The 18,881-nt window shown below is 45.8% G+C and overlaps 5 protein-coding genes and 1 non-coding gene across 6 annotated transcripts; 4 read left to right on the forward strand and 2 right to left on the reverse strand.

Annotated features, from left to right (window-relative positions):
* Window positions 1-307: 307 nt before the first annotated feature.
* Window positions 308-1,648, forward strand: ATNIH1004_003592 (putative guanine deaminase; the record flags this gene model as incomplete). Its single annotated transcript, XM_033568269.1, has 1 exon — window positions 308-1,648. One exon carries the CDS (start codon window positions 308-310, stop codon window positions 1,646-1,648), a length of 1,341 nt encoding a protein of 446 aa, XP_033430264.1.
* Window positions 1,649-1,762: 114 nt separating this feature from the next.
* optF (small oligopeptide transporter, OPT family) lies at window positions 1,763-4,614 on the reverse strand (the record flags this gene model as incomplete). The annotated part of the gene is made up of 7 exons (XM_033568270.1): window positions 1,763-1,962; window positions 2,013-2,282; window positions 2,343-2,557; window positions 2,604-3,931; window positions 3,995-4,183; window positions 4,426-4,494; window positions 4,552-4,614. The coding sequence occupies 7 exons, from the start codon at window positions 4,612-4,614 to the stop codon at window positions 1,763-1,765; spliced, it is 2,334 nt and encodes a 777-aa protein (XP_033430265.1).
* An 816-nt stretch (window positions 4,615-5,430) lies between these two features.
* Window positions 5,431-6,596, forward strand: ATNIH1004_003594 (FAD-dependent oxidoreductase; the record flags this gene model as incomplete). The annotated part of the gene is made up of 3 exons (XM_033568271.1): window positions 5,431-5,784; window positions 5,846-6,243; window positions 6,299-6,596. 3 exons carry the CDS (start codon window positions 5,431-5,433, stop codon window positions 6,594-6,596), a joined length of 1,050 nt encoding a protein of 349 aa, XP_033430266.1.
* A 677-nt stretch (window positions 6,597-7,273) lies between these two features.
* On the reverse strand, window positions 7,274-7,345 carry ATNIH1004_003595. Its single transcript has one exon. It is a non-coding gene; the product is annotated as a tRNA-Arg (tRNA).
* Window positions 7,346-16,707: 9,362 nt separating this feature from the next.
* On the forward strand, window positions 16,708-17,530 carry ATNIH1004_003596 (uncharacterized protein; the record flags this gene model as incomplete). The annotated part of the gene is made up of 2 exons (XM_033568272.1): window positions 16,708-16,960; window positions 17,025-17,530. The coding sequence occupies 2 exons, from the start codon at window positions 16,708-16,710 to the stop codon at window positions 17,528-17,530; spliced, it is 759 nt and encodes a 252-aa protein (XP_033430267.1).
* A 922-nt stretch (window positions 17,531-18,452) lies between these two features.
* On the forward strand, window positions 18,453-18,833 carry ATNIH1004_003597 (uncharacterized protein; the record flags this gene model as incomplete). Its single annotated transcript, XM_033568273.1, has 1 exon — window positions 18,453-18,833. The coding sequence occupies one exon, from the start codon at window positions 18,453-18,455 to the stop codon at window positions 18,831-18,833; it is 381 nt and encodes a 126-aa protein (XP_033430268.1).
* Window positions 18,834-18,881: the final 48 nt, after the last annotated feature.

Here is an 18,881-nt window from a genome sequence, read left to right on the forward strand (position 1 = left end):
ACAATCATAAGCAATGGATACAGGCTGGTGCAAGGATCATTTCACAGTCGAATCCAGAAAGAGAACTCACTGAAACTGACGAGAAGTTGACCAGGATTGCACCATCTGTAGTTGAGGAGGCTAAGTAGTAAGAGTAGCTCGTAGTGATAATATGTATGGTATTCTTTTGAGAATAAGATGTTAGAAATTCTGTTTTCTCTTCCTTTCTGTATAGTTTTCATCCCGTGCCTGAATCCACGTGGGTACCCCTCATCAATTCTCCTGAACCAACTTCTCTACTTCAACCTTCCAACCTCCACCCAACACCATGGCCCACAGCTTCCACGGCACTCTCATCCACTCCATCTCCCCCTCTACCCTTGAAATCCTCGCCAACACCCTTATCGTCGTCTCGTCGTCCGGAACCATCCTTTCCATCCACCCGTCCACCGACCCGGACGACATCCCCTCGCTCCTCTCCCCCCACCACCTCACCCCATCCACCTGTCCCACGCTATTCCTCTCATCCTCTCAATTCCTCTGCCCGGGCTTCATCGACACGCACACCCATGCACCGCAATGGTCCCAACGTGGTCTCGGCCGCGGCCTACCCCTCCTCGCCTGGCTTGAAACCCTCACCTTCGCCAACGAAGCCAAATGCGCATCTCCTGACCACGCCACAAAACTCTACACCTCATGCGTCCGCGGCGGTCTCAACCAAGGCATCACCACAGCATGCTACTACGGTTCGCTGCACAAATCTGCCTCATTGATCCTCGCCCGCATCTGTCTCCAACTCGGGCAACGTGCCCTGATCGGTAAATGCAATATGAACCGCCACGCACCCTCCTGGTACACCGAGTCCTCGACCGACCAATCTCTCGTCGACACTGAGTCCTTCATCCACGAACTTCAAGCCCTCGACCCCATCCACAATCTCATCACCCCCGTGTTAACACCTCGCTTCGCCATTTCTTGCTCCCCTGATCTTCTCTCCGGACTCGGTGATCTGGCCCGGAAACACCCCCATCTCCCTATTCAAACCCATTTCAACGAATCCCGCGCCGAAATTGACTTCACGGCCTCTCTATTCCCCACCTTCACCTCGGAAACCGAGATCTACGAATCCTTCCATCTCCTCACCAACAAGTCGATTCTCGCACACGCCATATTCCTCAAACACGGGGAGCTGGACCGACTCAGACAATTGGATTGTGGCATCGCGCATTGTCCTGTCTCGAACACCTGCATGGATGAATACATGATTGCGCCGGTGCGAGAGTATCTCGATGCCGGGATCAAGGTCGGACTGGGCACTGATTGCGGCGGCGGCTACACGAGTAGTATGTTGGAGGTTATGAGACAGGCGTATTTGGTTTCCGTGGCGCGGAAGACCATCTCCCAGGGTAAGGGTGAGGCGTTGTCGGTCGATGAGGGATTTTATATGGCCACGTTGGGAGGAGCCAGGGTTGCGGGTTTGGATGCTAAAGTTGGGAATTTCGTTCCCGGAAAGGAACTGGATGCCCTGTTGGTTAGTGTGGATGTGGATGGGGTCATGGCTGATGTGGCCGAGGGAGAGAGCCGTAGAGATGTGTTTGAGAAGTTTGTTATGACCGGGGATGATCGCAATATTGTCGGGGTTTGGGTGAGAGGAAAGAGAGTCAAGTAAATAATATTACGAGGTAGATAATAATGTCATGGTGTCTCGGATATCTGTATTAGCATTATTCATGTCGTTTCTATGGTCTTCTAGTCTATTCACATATCGCTGCAATATATGCACTCACTGCCATGTCCCTATCTCGGGCCCGAAAAATCCTGATTCGGGCAGCTTCTTCCACGGAGTCCCCATCCCATCAGCCGTCTGCTTAAATACCTCATTCCCCCACCAGTGCAGCGTGCCAGCGGGAAGAATAATGCAAAAGAAGATGACCACGGTGGCTACAGCGACGCCCGAGTCCAATGCGGCAGACAGAACGTAGTCTTTTCAGGATCAGCTACGTCAGCCAGAAGGGGGGGATAAATGCACTTACTATACTTCGCCCACCAAGCCGGTTTCCGTCGCTTGATGATTCCATTGAAGATGGAGTTCACTATCCACCACGAGGAAAAGCTGATCCCCGTCGCTGGAGGGACCTGGCTCATAGCGCCGAACGCTACCGGCCATGACACATAGCTGAACTGCTTCCAGCGACGTCCCAGGAGATATGTGATGACCACAACAACAGGTCCAACTAGGAAGAACCACAGTAGATTGCCATAAATCTCACCCGAGGAAAAATTTCTCGCAGGACCGAGCGCGCCTAAGAAGTCAGTACCAAATTCTTACTTCTGTAGAAAACTAAAGTGGGAGAGTATCATACCCCATATCAGAGACGATGAGTACGTCACATGTCCATGAGGGCAACTGAATCCACCGGCTGAATCTGGTTCACAAATACCATCAACCCGAGTAATCATAAGTACGGTCACACCGCATTGCACTGCAGCGCCGATCAGCGTAGCCAGTCCCTGAGCCAGAAACAGTATGCGGGGAGGAATGTGCAGGTAGTGCGCGAGTTTCATGTCGGCAACAAACCTACCCAGTCAGAATAATTTCGATTGGTCGCCCAGGATGAACTTACTCAAGTCCTTGTGATACAGCCACATATCCATAGAACTTAAAAGCCATATTGGCAACAGGACGTCCGAGGAATGCATATCCTCCGATAAACTCTGTGATTAAGTTCAGCTGGTTGCTCGAGATATTAGTCACCGCTTTGATAATCCCAATTGGAATGAAGTAGACCGCCGGTAACAGATACGCCAGAAGCACCGCCCAAGCGGGTAAGCCCGTATGCCACACTTCATTGGTCACAATACTCAGGACAAACATCAGGAGCGTCACAACGCCAAACCACCACCATGGTACTTCGACGTACGACTGCATCAGTCGCGAATGGATATCTTTTTTGTTCCGTCCCTTCCATTGCTCCCATAGGTCTTTCCAATGGTAAAGTCCAATGTGGACAAAGATACCAGTCAGGTTCGCAAACGCGACCCCGTAAGTCACCGCATAACCCGCCGGAAGGAACATGGGGGAGTAGCTGCGGTAAGCCTCTGCATTCACCGAACCGTCTGGATTCATGACACGATTAACCTTGTAAGGTTGACCCTTATTGTCAAAGGTATTGGGGTTGAGCAGTGGCAAGTAGGCAGAATACCAGGTGTTAGTGTAGTACAAAATCGGGCAGATAATCCAGAAAAACAGAACAAATGACCCCATAACATTACACCCAGCCCAAAAAGGAACCAAAAGCGGACTTTGGTTGGCAAAGACTACTTGCGCCCAGTCAAATGTGAACACCGACATGCCTAGCCCAGTCCGCTGGCCAAACAGCTGATTGAGGACTACGTTCGTTGGCGCAATCCAGCAGATAAAGCTGAAGGTGCTCAGCGCTGTGAAGAGGTAGCCTGGAACGAAATACCAAATAGCTCCAGCGAACAAAACTAGGAGGAAGAAGCGCAGGCGTGAAATGATCCAGCCATCCGCAAGAATATTGGACCGAGAATGCAGGGTAGACAGAAGCGCAGCGTTGGATAGGACCTGTGGCCAGATCATCGTTGCGGGCCCCACGAGCCAGCGTGAGGCCATCCCAGCCAGACCAAGCCCAAACAACTGCGTGGTGATGGTGAACAGGATCTCGAAGCCACCCTTGGAGGGCATGCCATAGAACTTGACCATGGCTTCGATGACCTGGGTTGCTGCAGCCGAGCCAAACGAGACATTGGCCATAATCGTAACCAAGGCATGCTCTTTGATGTTGAAATGGCGATCCGGATTCAATCGACCCAGCGGCATCCATCGGGCCCAAGCACAGCCAACAGGGTATGCAGCCAGCTGTGCAACCAGCGCACTGATGGTGACACTAGGCTGCCGCAAGCTAAAAAACTGATTCAAACCGCTTCCAACCTATAGCCGTCAGTCTCGTCGGAGGTCTGTGCTACACAGGCCCATCTATCCAATCAGACATACTACGGTGAAGAGAAGTCCAATTATCCACATGCGAACGGTATTAATCGGTAGCAGTACATCATCCTTGGGCTGCACAGCAGCCCGTACCTCCGGGAAAGGGGAATCATCGGCTTCGTAAGGTAGGATCTCCGCGGCATCCCGGTCGCTCAGAACGGCAATGTCATGGTCTGTGCCCCGGGGGAGTGGTACCTAACAATCAACGGGGGGTTAGAATATAGTGTCTCGGGGAACCACGGGCGATCTTGACTGTTGGGCCCCTTCCACGACGGGGGTCGGGAATGGGCGGTTTCCAATGCAGTAGGGCCACCAACCACGTGGGAAGCAGGTCAACCGAAGAACGGGATAGGGGAAGGTTACAGAGCAAAACAGACAGGGCTGTGAGCAAGATTGTGATGGGGTAAGGTTGCACTGGAAAAATTGGGTCAACCCACCTGGATTGAGACGTCCCGCAGCGACTTTTCATCAGACGATAGCTCTATAGGCATCGCACATGCAGCAGGCTAGCAGGAACAAAATCGGGATTAGCATGAACCTGAATGTGGGAGAAATCGGCACACTGAGGGTTTCTGATTCCTGAATCGTGCCAGATGGTGGCGGCAGCACAGGTAGTGTGGCCCCATCAGGTTTAGTGCCTGAGCCCGTGACGCCAAGCCGCCCGATTGTCGGCACCTTCCGCTGCCACTTGCTTCTTTCTGGAATTCAAGAATACAACGAATTTGTTGCTCCCCACTTGGTGTTTGGGATTGTTCAGATCAATATGGTGACGATCTTGGACAGCTTGTGCACAACCCCTCCCTAATGCAGCAGTACAGAGTAGGTAGTCCAGACCGTCCACTACTGTGCTCCAGTGTAGACTAAGTAAATGTAGCAGGTGATTTACATCATAACCGTGGCTGTCGGAATAGCCCGCCAGATCGGTCACGCAATTGCTTCCCACGAGCCTGAGAATGAATCACTGACTCGCTGACTATCTGCGGCGGTCTGTCCAACAACCGGCTACACCTTCCTTTGATCAGAATCCGAGAAAATTATTCTAATTGTGTGTGGAAGTTGCACCAAGCGGGTTGAGCCGACGGTCGGATCTAGGCGCTTCCACCCGACAGCCATCTCGACTAGTCAACACAACAACCCAACCGTACTCCATAGAAATTCGATGGCCAGTCATCCTCCGTGAGATAAGATAGTCGTGACAAATTGTCTGTTCCGTGGGGGGATAGAACGGCCGTGGCTATGGCGTGCAGAATACCTATCGAGTGGAATCTGACAAATTGATTGGCATTGCTTCATCCTTTGATCTCTATATTTTGCCTCCTACATTTCTCATTTTGATCCTGTCTTGTTTTGTTGGTTCTCGCCTATCTAGTGACTATCCAATCTAGAGAGGGGCCTTCTGATCTGGTCTTCCAAAGTGTGGATAATACTATACACAGGCACAAATGGGGAACGACACACCCTTCGCGCAGCGCCCTGTCATCATTTTAGGCGCTGGGATTATCGGCTGTGCTACAGCACGACAGCTACTTCTCAATGGCTTTCGTGTTATACTGGTAGCGGAGTATTTACCTGGCGATCAGAACATCTTCTATGCATCCGCTTGGGCCGGAGCTGCATGGCATGCAGCTGGCGGCATCTGTCCCGAATATCAATACCTCCAGGCTGTTACTCACCGTCATCTGCTCATGATGGCCCAGGAGGATCTGGAATCTGGGGTCTGTATTGTTGATTCCCGCGAATACCTCGAGCAGCCCCCTTCCAGTTCCTCTCTCTGGGGGAAGAACGTGGTGTCCAAGGTAAGGTGGCGGACTTCAGACAAGGCGAGGGAGAATGGCCAAACACTAAACCTGAGATCAGTTTCGAGAGTTGGGCCCTGACGAATACCCCTCCAATTTTAGTTGTGGGTGGGCCTTTGACTCTCTTGTTACAGATCCTACACGACATATGCCATATCTTGGCAAGAAGATCACGTCGCTTGGTGGTCATTTTATCCGGAAGCGAGTCGAATCTCTGCAGGAGCTATACACCATGTTCCCTGAGTCGTATATCTTTATCAATGCCAGTGGACTGGGCAGCAAGTCACTCACTGATGTCCAGGACGACAAGTGTTTCCCTGAACGAGGTCAAAATGTGTTCTTGCGGACGGGCAACTGCAAAACAATGTACTTCCGCAACGGCAAAGAATATACTTACATTATTCCCCGACCACTATCCAACGGCCTTGTACTAGGAGGGGTCAAGGAAAGGGATAATGTGTACGTGGTCGAAGTTTTGCTACCTCAAATCTAACCCTTGGCTGACCATATGTAGTTCTCCTGAAGTAGACATGGAAATTGCTCGAGATGAAATCGCGCGTGCCCATCGTCTTGCCCCCGATATTATCCCGGAGAATCCCAGTGAAGATGCACTCAGCTATATTGTTGGTATCCGTCCCTCGAGGCAAGGCGGATTTCGTCTGGATTCCGAGCAAATCGGCAGTCGTATAATCCTATCTGCCTATGGCTTTGGTGGAGGTGGATATGCCTTTTCGTATGGTGTAGCCGACGCTCTTACGAAGATGGTTGAAAAGGCGGAATGTGAGAATGTGATTCTTCAAGCTGGTTCTTGAATTTTTGGACTCAAAATCGAGGGTCTTGTCGTATCTGTATTCTCTGGCTCATCTTTAGCTAGACTGAGGTTGGTCTACCTTTATGTATGGAGATACATTTGAAGAAATATTGGGTTAGCATAATTTAATACACTACATCTTTTAGCAATTAGTATGGATCTATTACTTTTCTCCAGACGGCTTAATTTGATTCACTTTTTTTATTAAATGCCCAAGCTCACACAAAAGACAAACCACCTTCCGATCTCATTCTTTCCATAAAGATAGCTTAAGCACACCAGCCCATTTAACACAAGGCCCTTCACTCCAAGTTGCATGTCTTGAATTTCTCTTCGCCTAAGGGATATATACAATGGAAGAACCACCCCCCCAAATACCTATAATGCAACCTGCGAAGCCGTGGAGATATTCCAACCTGTAATCAACATGCGTTTGTTCAAGACCGACAACACGGGAAACCCAAACATTCTTCGGCATGTAAAGCACATAAGCCAAGACCTGGAAAAGGACTTAACCAGAATTCTGACTATCAGCAGCATTCGGGTTCGCTGTCAAGTTCAGGATACGAACGAAGATCTGTAGGCTCGATGGTTTAATCTAAGGCAAAAAAATTTTTGGAAAATAAAAACCTGAAAGTAAAAAAATTGAAACATGAGAGAAACATGAAAAAGAATCTTTGACCGACGCAGGGATCGAACCTGCAATCTTTTGATTCGTAGTCAAACGCCTTGCCATTGGGCCAGCCGGCCTTTCTTGTGTTGAAAGTGAACAACTTTTGACATTATTAACCTTCTCAAAATATTGGTTTAAATCACCAGCCGCTAGCTAGTATATTACGAGGCCAAAGATTCTCTAGTGTAGTCACTTTCAAGTGCTGCTCAATGACAGGGCTTAAATGGATCCGATATACTGAGGTTCTTTTAGTATATTAAGCTCAAGATGATTCTCCTCTCTGCACAATGTACTATATAGTCGTGGGTTGCAGAATATTAAAACCCTCAAGTTGCGACGCAGGACGTCGAAAGGTTCTGTCAGCTTCTTATTTTCTGCTTCCAATTTCGTCATCTGGGTAGTGGTGGTAATCACTAGAGAAGGAGGCTTAGCCAGCCAGCGATTTTCGTTACTTCGTCTACTTTGCTTAATCGGTGACGACGGATAGACTTGATTTTCAATTCCATCGTTTTATGGTTTTTGCCAAAGTCAAATGCCGTGTGTGCTCGGGCGTACATGAGAGTGTCGACCGCTTGAAGCTGATCAAGAAGTACTTCCAACATAGCTGAATAATCAAAAGAAGGCGCATACGTTGATTGAGGTACTTATTCTGCCCGATTAGTCTTCGCAGAAGACAATTTGAGTCTGCTGCCTACTATCACCTGGACTACTTTGGTTTGTCCTCTCGTTGATAACGGCATCTGCCTCTTGAGCTTTCAATGGCTGTCAGTCCATCTTTGAATAGCTGTATTTATCGCACCCTTGAAGAGTTGTATCTGCATGTCACGGCTTTCAACGACCTCTTTGTCTGGGGACAATGAATCACACCGTAGAGCTTTCTTCCTGTATAGTGATGCGAGAATTTATGTTTGCGCGTAGATTTTTGATAGAAGCCCCTTCAGGTCTAATGTATCATTTAGATCGGCATGTAGGTAGGGAACACATGTCAGCTCTTCTTTCGTAGCCAGCTCTTTGCAGAGCAAGAAGTATTTCAAATGCAGTATACAGGTAGTTAATCCCCTTGGACATAGCAGTGCTTTTTTATACTTAAAATCGTGGCGAAAACCAGTAGGGTGAAACTATCCTCAGCCACTTAATTAGCGCTTTTGAAAGTACCAGAGTACGTTGTATATGGTCCTAGTTTCATACTTATCTCCATCAACGCAGATCGAATTAAGACATTGGAGAGCCGTATCGAATTCCTTCTTTTGTTGATTGAAACTCACGGTCCTCTGGACTAGACAACGATACTGGCAGAAACTCCGCATTGTCAAATTTAAATGTTTGAACGAAGCATTTTTCCTGGCCAGATGATATATATGAAACTGTTGCTTTGGTCTGCTACAGTCAACCAAAATTTTGGAATCAACCATGAGCTTATATGGTCCTAATCATGAGTATAAATGTTTTTTATCTTCTATGCTTGCTGAATATTTATGATTTAGACAAGGTACATCTGCTGATACAAGTCCGAAATCTGAATTTTTTTTTTTTGGCAGATGAAAGGGGCCCGTATTATTCTCTGATTGGCATTGCCTTTCTATATGTATAGCACAACGTGGCTATGATCAGGCTAAGAGCCACTCATAAAGGTTTTGTCAGAATGAGAGTCACTTAGAGCTGCACTAGGTCCCTACATATGTGAAGTATCCGTGGTTACTTTTGAATCCTTCTGGAAATATCAAATATATTAAGGAGCCACATCATAGACCGCAGCTCTAAGGCGATTATTTATGCAAGAACTGTTGCTGATGTGCTCTCTTGCCCTTGGGTGATGTAGAAGGACGTTGGAGCTTAGGTAAATATAGAGAGAAATAGTGTAAAGATGTTGTAGAATGAGGACATAGCGTACCATTTCCCTTATTTATATAGCCCAACTACAACCTGGATTAATGATTTAAACAGTGCATAGTAAAGAATGTATTGCTTATACTTTCAGTAGTAATGTCTTTATTCTTGCTCAATTGAATTTCCAAGGACAAGTAGACTAAATAAACGGCCAATATTCAATAAATCAACCCCTAGTCAATCCTCCCATAAAAAAGCTGGACATATAATTAATGTAACAGTTATTTGCTACAATCTTCCTTCTGTTCTCCCCTGTAAATGACTGGTTCTCTAAGCCTACCTTCCCTCTTGCCTCTGCTTGTTCGTTGCACTGCCGATAATAGCCATTACTCTGACTCCTCTTGTTGACAACCTGATATATGTCTCCATATAAAGAGCCTCGATCTATTATTTGTGCATAGCTTCAGCCCCCCCCCCCCCCCCCCCCCCCCCCCCCCCCCCCCCCCCCCCCACACCAGGATAAATCAAAAATTGGCTTGGATGATGAGTTATTTAACTAGAAGTCTTAGATATGGAACGTGTCAGCTTTTTTTTTTTTTTTTTTGGTCATGTCATTCTGCCACCTCTATCAATGGAGAAAAAAGTCTTTAAGGGCGCGCAGTTCAACCCTTTCTTTGGCGAAGATTATTTAATGGTGAATTAGTATTAATAATGAAGTACTCCGATCTGCGTATACAATACAAACCGCCCTAGTCCAGAGAGCGGATTTCAAACCTTATTCCAATGGTTCGGGCTCCAGCCTAAGCTGCAACCTACAGAGTATGCATGCTACATACCGCGGAAGCTCCGGAAGCTCACCTACGTTCCTTGCCATTCCCAAAATGATTCATGGGTTCCAATTAAGCAATTTCATTCTATAACGTAGACTTCTCATTCAGCCCAACGACGATTTCCCCTGTTGGTTGTTCGCTCCACACAATTGAACACCTTTGGGCAACATCGATTTACGACTGCCTCTCGCAAAGAAATAATTCAATGTCGTAACGTCCAAACCGCTGCGCGATATTCTCCAGGGGTTGACTATTCCTAAATTCCTGATATTGCACCCTCCCATCCAGAACTTCCACCTTTCAACCCTGATCAAAACCTCGTCGACTCGAGAGGATTCTTTAGCAGTTCCGACATTAAGAAGAATCCTCATTGATCAATTCGTGGGAAATCCAAGCGGCAACTCATCCCGCATTTTGATTAAAGGCACACCACGGTCACTATATATGGCTTCCAACAACGGCTCATCCGACTTGCCCCTGCGAGAGGACTCGGATAGGGATATCAATAAGGTGATTAAAAAAAGGGAAGTTGACGGCCCTGAACCAACACCTGCAGCAGAAAGAGGAAGAGGCGGTGGTGGTGGCGGAGGTGGAGGTGGAGGCGGGGGAAGAAGGGGGCGTCAAAAGAAAAGTGAAAGAATAGAGGAAAAAATTGATGAGGAAATAGATGAGGAAGTGGAAGTGGAGGGGGGTGGGGGAGGAAAGGAGAACGACAGTGCAGGGGGTCAGGGTGGAAAAATGAGAAGAAGAACCTATATAAAGAGGAGAATCAGAAGAAGCAGACGAGACAATGGTGATAATGAGAAAGAGGAAGGAGGAGGCGGCGGCGAAGGTGGTGGAAGAGGTGGAGGTGAATGGGAGATTTATCCTAAGGTCAAGTCGAAGTTGTAAAAGTATTCCTGGATGCTTGTATATATTTCCATGTTTCTGATCATAATATCGATTGGAACTTCTTTGATTCAAATGCTTCCATCAATTGTATTCGTGCCTAGTTTCTTATGGTAGACACCCCTATTTATAATAGTAAGAAGTATCTAGCCAACACATGCCCTAAAAAGAGAAAAAGGACTGCTCAGTCTCTCTCAAAAAGCCACTAAAGGAAGGAGTAACCCCTACCGCTTCTATCCTAAATCCATGTGTAGGGAGTGCCACTTGTTTTTATATAAAGATTTAGTTGCGAAATGTTGAGAATCTCGGGGAAGGAGCTATGTCGTGAGGTGCTAGGATAGCGGTGACTGGATAGTATATTGAAAACTATCGTGCGATCTAGTATCGCTTGGTGAGTATATTCTTCTATCTAGTAGAGAGAGCGTAGACAAACGCTTCCTCATGTCTACGTGTCCCTTAGCACCTGGATGTGATATATCACATCGCTGCGGGACTAGGACATATGAAGGTGCCTTAGGCATCCTGATTTCCAACACGAAACACTATTAAAACTACTGCAGATCTTAATACTGTAGTGGAGGAATTCGGGGGATTGGCACGTGACATTTGTATGGATAGCTATTATCTTAAGTCCTCGTTCGAAGAGGTAATAGACAATCAACAACCTTCTCACAGACCACGGGACGCAGTTGCGTAAAGGGAATGTTGCCTTCCCTCCTACCAGGAACTTGTGGGCTCGGGGCCCACAACTTCTGAACTGTCTAAAAGTGTCTCCTTGACCTACTCTTTCGGAGTTCTACCATTTCCCTCTCATTCAGTATCGTTATTTCCAGCGTTATCAAGGACAAAATAGCCAATTCTGTCCTGCAAGTTAAATTTGCGGATAATTGCTACCACACTCTCTGCAATATTAATGCTATGATAAGAGCCGACTAGCCAGGGGATGCTGAGTAGAAACTGATATAGCTTCCCATGTATATTAATAAAATAAACCACTAGGCTGTAGAGACTAAGGATGTTACGTGACTACCATATGTTAAAGGATATATTAACCTTTCCTTGTACTATTTTAAAAAGCTCTACAATCACACCCTTATAGCCCTCCCAATCCTTTATAATCCAATCCCGAATTGTTTTGCGAGTAGGAAGACAGCCTGCTTGTTTCAGGCTTTTATTGGCACAAAGCATTATCTCTTAAAATGCTGGGCTATCTACCTGATCAAATACAACATTATCAAAGACTATCCAGCGTGTAAGGAGCTTTTTAAATCTTTTAGGATTCAAAGAGGATATAAAAGAGTTGATAAGACGCTGTTCTAGTGGCCCATAATTAAAAAGCTGTTTAAAAATCGGAGACCGTTTTTGTATTGGCCCTTTCTCTGTAAGTTGGTGGTGTTTTTCAAGGTGCTCTATTAGGCGTTTAGTAGAGCTGTTTTTCCAGATATATCCAGTACCCTTCTGCCTAGGCTTTAATTTAAGGCAGCGCTTGCAGACAGCATACTTAATAGTTAATACCTGTTGCTGTTTCCTTAATCTTATACATCTGAGTCCATATCCATGCTCTGCGACCTAGTTTTGAGTGATAAGGAACCTGAAATCCAGGAAATAGGTCCCAGTTAAAGTTACTATAGCCAGTTTTTTCTATATTATAGGAGGTGTCAACTTCAACGGCCTCACTGCTATATTCGGATGTCCGCTAAGTCTTAGAGCTATTATCTTACTGTGAGTAGCAAATACGCTAGGTAATTGACTCTCACTATTTAGAGAGTGAGACATAATGTTAGTAGTAATAATATAGGTAGGTTATCATTAGATTTATAGGTTCTGATTAGGAGGTTGTCTAAATTAATTGTATTTAGAAAGATGTTCTGCCCAACCCCGCTATAAGGGGTATTGGGTATATATTGTCAGATATACGACTAGTCCCGAAGATGAAATAGAGTACGATTGATGAAAAGGTTTTATTTGAATGAATTAAGCTGGTTGGGCTCTTCTTGATTATTCTTCTTGGTTATTCCTGCTTGATTATTTTGTTATGTGCTCTGCGGGGTTTTTACCCCGATCCAGTCACATGATTCTGGTCCACCAACGGCCATATTATTTGACATATATTCTTATAACGTCCTAATCAGGACCAGTTACAAATCAGTTCAGTTCAGTTCAGGGCGGCCCTAAATGCCCGCCCTATTCCCATCCCTGCGCTATTAGAACTGGTTAAAGATTAAGAAGGTAGATAAGATTTACTATATCCACATTAATCGTCGAATTCTAGACCGAAAGAAGGAAGCGAAGGAGAAAATAAGGAAGCAGATTAATAAGCTAAATAATAAGGAAGCCCTTAAGCTTAAAGAATCACTACCAGAGATCATAGAGACTGGAGGTAGTGGTAAGTTTAGGGATGGAGAAGCCGTAGCACACCTACCAACACCGCTTTTCAGCGTTGTGGGTAGGCCGCACCCCAACGCAACTTCGCAGCCCAACGCAACTTTTGAAGTTATTCAGCTATTTTTCATCACCACCAACATGCCTGAGCAATATATCGAAGTGGAAAATCGTATTATTAAGGCCTGCGAAGCACTCAGGCGCTCAAAAAAACCCAACATCGCAGCTACTGCGCGTGAGTTTCAAGTGCCAGTCACGCGGCTTTGGGCACGTTTCAACGGCCGTGACTCTCGATCAACTCGTACAATCACTACTAAGCGATTAAATCAATCGCAAGAGGATGCCTTAGTTCAGTGGATTCGGCAGCTTGATTTAGTTAATCTTTCTCCCACTGCAAGCACAATTACTCAATGTGCGAATGCGGTAATCGCCCGAAACACGAAGCCAAATTAACTCCCGCCACCACCAGTTGATAAAACATAGGCTTATCGCTTTATACAGCACCTCCCTCCTGATTTAACGCTTGTTAAGCAAAAGCTAATCGAGCGTAAGCAAATAGAGGCCGAGGATATTAGAATTCTCTCTATTTGGTTTGATAAACTTCAGCCATTTGTTGAGAGAATACCACCAAAAAATATCTATAATTTTGACGAAACTGGCCTTCAAATCGGTCAAGGGAAAGCTTAGAAGGTCGTTACTAGCTCGGCATCTTGTAAAAAAGCATCAAAGATAGCTACAGGTGATGCCGGGCAAACAATTACTGTTATTAAGTATATCTCAGCAGCCGGCGAAGTACTTCCCGCATATTTTATTATTATTAAAGGGGAGCACCACTTAGAGATGTGGTATCATGACCAGCTAACTATTCCTAATAATTATCAATTCGCGCTCTCGCCAAAGGGCTACACCAATGACGAGATTGGCCTTAATTGGCTTCAGTTTTTTGATCTTCACACGAAGAAAAATGTTATTAAAAACGAGGAGCGACTTTTTTTAATAGCCATGGATCACATCTTACATATGAATTTCTACAATTTTGCAAGCAAAAAATATTATACCCTTCGCCTTTGTCCCACATACTACTTATCTTACTCAGCTACTTAACAGCAAGCTATTTCTCGCATTTAAAACAATTTCCGAAATAAAAATAACCAGGTGGTTCGGTGGGGGGGATCAGTTAACAATAAACATAATTTTTTTTGAGATATTGCAGAGGTCCGAGATAAAATATTTAAATCTCGTACAATTAGACATTCTTTTGCAGATCGAGGCATTTATCCGTGGGACTTATCAAAAGTCATCCAGCCACTTCTTAACGCAGAAGGTCTAACTCAAGACCTTAAGTGGCCTGATAGCGAGCGTAATACACCTCCACTAAGCTCTAGTCTTACAGTATCTCCAATTCTTACTCCTCGAAGCGCTTAAAAAAGTGTTGAGAAAACCAGGAAACTTCTTTAAAACAAGATTAATCCTTGGCTTAGGCGCGACTCGAGCAGCACTTTCAACGTGACCAAATCGCAGCCGAGCTTATCGCTCAAAATCAAGCTGATTTAAAGCAGCTTCTTACTCTTCCTGAGGCTTAAAAAAAGCCTAAATCAAAGCGTCATGTCCAGGCATCAGGTCCTATTAATAAATCCGACGCTACACATAAAATTTGGGAGCGAGACGAAAAAGAATCCCGGAGGGGCACCAAACGAAAGGCCGCAGTTTTGCCGCCAGCTCACGCACAAGAAGATCCCTTCGCGAATCTTATACCGGGTCAGTGGGATCCTACATATCCACAGCTTATCAACAATGCTATTTTTTTTTTTTGTAGATAGTACAGGAGAAAGCCATAGGATAGCTGAATAACTTCAAAAATTGCGTTGGGCTGCGAAGTTGCGTTGGGGTGCGGCCTACCCACAACGCCACAAGCTGAAAAGCGGTGTGGGTAGGTGTGCTACGGCAACTACTGAAGAGAAAAAGAGATCTATTGGATGTGTGAGTGAGAGAGTGCTGGGGTCAGTGACCTGAAAATATATATTTCTAGGGACCCGTAAAGTATAATGTAAATTATCAAAATTTACGGTCAATTTACCGGTAAATTATAATTGTTAATTTACGTAAATTTACACTGGCCATCCCTACCTGAGGGTTCATATGCAAAGAGGAAGCTCTATTTACCTGATCGATCCTCGATTCACAAGAGGATTTATATAATGTGGAAGGGAACGTGCGGGATGTAGGATTACCATACAGAACGATTGAAAAATTGGGCACGGGCCTAGGGGTACGTGGGAGGAATGTATTCTTATTCGGGGTACGGAGTACGCGGGAGAAATTAGGTGATATATTTTTAGTACATGCTTAGTTACAAAACTTTACGTCTATTTGTTGTTGAGATATTCGAAGCATAAAAAGTGCCATTTTTATATGTAAAGCAATTCAACCCACCCAGTTTAGCCCTAGATATAATATCTATTACGGTGATTACTGAGTTCTGGACATTCAATCTTGTTGATCAGGATGCCACAAGATGGCCCCCAAACAATAGGCTCTGTAAAAAACAATTAGCCCATGATGTCTAGCTTGACAGCCTTGCTGATTTTTTATGGATCGAGTGATGTGATTGTAGATCATAGCCGTCTTGGGACATTTCCAGCGGATCCTTTCCCTCTCTGACATGATCATAGCTATTTAACTAGAGGTTTGTGGGCTATTTATTGTGCAACTCCCCATCGAGGCACCCGGGCCTCATATTAAGACAAACATGGGCTTGAACCCAATTGGAGGAAAGAAAAAAAAGAGAAGCTGGCAAGGAGAAAATTAGAGAAACTCATAAGAATGAAACAATCCGACATGGGCCATCGCAACCCTAAAAGGACCGGCAGACAGACTAACTGGGATCATTTGCTATCCTTGCACCTAGACCATCCAATTAGGCCTACCTTGCACTGGAGCACTCATTTTACTTACTTTTTTTTCTTTTCTTTCTTTCTGTTGTGATCTCAGGGGTAAAGGGCAGATTGAAGTTGTATCAGTTACACTCACGTAGCCTACTGATGATCGGATGCCGTACAATAGATACTCTATTATGTCATTTATCTATAGACGACTATCTCACTTGCATGGACCGCTTGTTCGCTTGCCTATCTCTTACTAACAAAGAGGGGTAACATGGGGGCGGCGATCAGCCGAGCCACTAGGTCTCATAGAATTGTATCACTTTCTAAATAGTCTACTCCATAGGGGCGGGTTCTTTACGTGCACCAGTTCTAAGACTGCATCTTATCACTTAGCAACAGCCCTTACGGCTTAAATCCCAACTTCACACGCTCTGCTTCTATCTGTGTTCCCGCTGTCCATTTCTAGCTCTTTTCCCTTTTTTTTTTTTTTTTTTTTTTTTTTTTTTTTTTTTTTTTTTTAATTTTATCTTCGCATTGCACCTACCACCCTCTCAACTCTCCTCCAACCCATGCCTTTTGGGCGTCTTTATACCGCCCCTAATCTCTTCCATGAGAGAAAAACCGACAATGTACCTACTGTCACTTCTCTACGCGCTTGCCATTACCGGCTTTAGCGTCGCGGAAAAGTGCTACTGGCCAAATGGCAAGGAAGCAGAGGACAACTGGGTCCGCTGTCCGGGCCGAACACACTGCTGTGCGTCCGGGGAAGCCTGTCTCTCCAACAATCTCTGCTACGAGGCACACTTGAATATCGCATATCGCGGGGCCTGTTCCGACATTTCCTGGCCACTAAGCACCTGTCCCCGCGTATGCTACGAAGGTAAAGTGTGCAATATATATCTCCTCGCGCCAGGTTTCCGGGCCAATCTAATCGTTGAAAATAGAGGTTCCTGATCTCTGGGCGAACATGTACGCCTGCCCAAACAATACGAATCAAGTGTTCACATGCGGAAGACCTGGTGGGTGGGTGAGGGAAGTCTGTAATGATCAGATGGCTACATATACGTGGGATCCTAAGCCGACATATTCAATTGCCTATGTCGAATTGCCGTCGACTTCGGCTAATGCTTCTTCATCGGCGACTACAACCCCCGTTCCTACGAGTACATCTCGAATCAGCTCCACGAGAGCTGGAAACACGACCCCTACGTCCGAAAGACGCGGAAGCTCAGGTAATGCGGTGGCACTGGGAGCTGGTCTGGGAGTTGGGCTCGGTGTCCCTCTTCTCTTGGTCTCACTTGGGTTCCTGTTACTGTGGTCTCGGACAAGGAAACGAGCGCAGGCGCAGGCTATGACCCAGAATCCATTGATTGCTCCTGGTAAAACTGTGTACAATGCCCCGGCAAGGGAGATGGACGGGTCAGAGCGACCTCGGGAGTTGCAGGGGTGATCGATTTTTACTTTCTCTAGCTTTTGTTCAAGTTACTGGAGCAAGGATGCTTGGTATGTAATATAGTATTAATGATTTTTATGAGTGATAAACCGGTATCAAATACGATTTATCAGAGCTCAATTATCCCCCAATAACCACTGTCCTCAGAATCACCACCGATGAATCACATAGTATTACCAGCTAAATATCGTTCTAGTCCGATACCTCTACTTTCTTTTGCGCGGTTTCAGTGGACCGCAGCGAGCATTGCTTGGCAGTCTAGTATCGCATAGCCTGAACACCCCTTTGTGGCTGCATCCACAGGTGCAAACTATCAGCTCGTAGTAGTAGCACCTTTTATTCTATTAGCATCTGTAAACCTTTCAATGAAGCCTTTCATAGCGCTGAACTTACATAGCAGCTTGCCAGAGGGATCAAACGTAGAAAACCGTTCAAATGTTACACGCAACCTGGGTTGACAACGCCCTCAGGTGCAGATTTAAGTTCGAATGCTGAAGAGATGGGCTCGCTGAAAAGGTGAACGGAACGCAAATAAGTGCTTTCAGAGTCTATTGCATCTGCCCTTCAGTATATGCAGCCCACAAGGAAGGCACCGAATGACCTATGCCTTAGGACCTGGGTGTTGTAGATAGATCTCATATACTAAATACTGCTTTCAAGAGATTGATGGAAGCAAATTCCATAAAGTTATGTGACCGGTTGGTCATCCTATGATGCAAACATAATTAACTTGAGGCCATGGGACTTTTCAGTGATCAATATCCTGTTACCATTAACTCTGACCTATGATGGCTTCAGGCATAGCATATTTTTGGGCAGAGCCAGCTCGGGATGTTCTTAATCTATAACCTCAGTGAGGCAAGGCCAAGATAAGATTGTATATGGCTCCACAAAACAGAGCATCAAACGCCAACCTGCCATGGACACCCCTGCTGGTTGGCTTCCAGTCGAGCTAGTTCATGAAATCCTTCTCGAACTCGACCCAGTCAGTCTTGGAAAGCTGCATCGAGTTAATGCCCGCGATATTTGCGCGTCATGCAAGCTGCAAAGTGCGCCTCACATTTCTCTATTCGACAGCTATTTGCAGAGCTATGCCACCCCTGGTGCCGGACATGTACTGATTCTGGCCCTTTTATTTACATTCCAACAGTATCCCGCTCATGCTGTCGCTGTAGTCGTATCCGAACCCCAGCACCAATTGGCTTCTCTTGTCGTCCGATTCCACATGGATCTGTCGGAGGAAGACATCAGATCGCTTCCAAACATGCGCATTCACCGGCTGAGACATGAAGGGAATTGACAGCGTTGAATGATTGCAATTAAGCCAGGATGGAGGACAGTATCTGAC

Source organism: Aspergillus tanneri, assembly GCF_003426965.1.
Source record: "Aspergillus tanneri strain NIH1004 chromosome Unknown AapTan_1_pilon_pilon_pilon, whole genome shotgun sequence".
Taxonomy (NCBI): Eukaryota; Fungi; Ascomycota; class Eurotiomycetes; order Eurotiales; family Aspergillaceae; genus Aspergillus; species Aspergillus tanneri.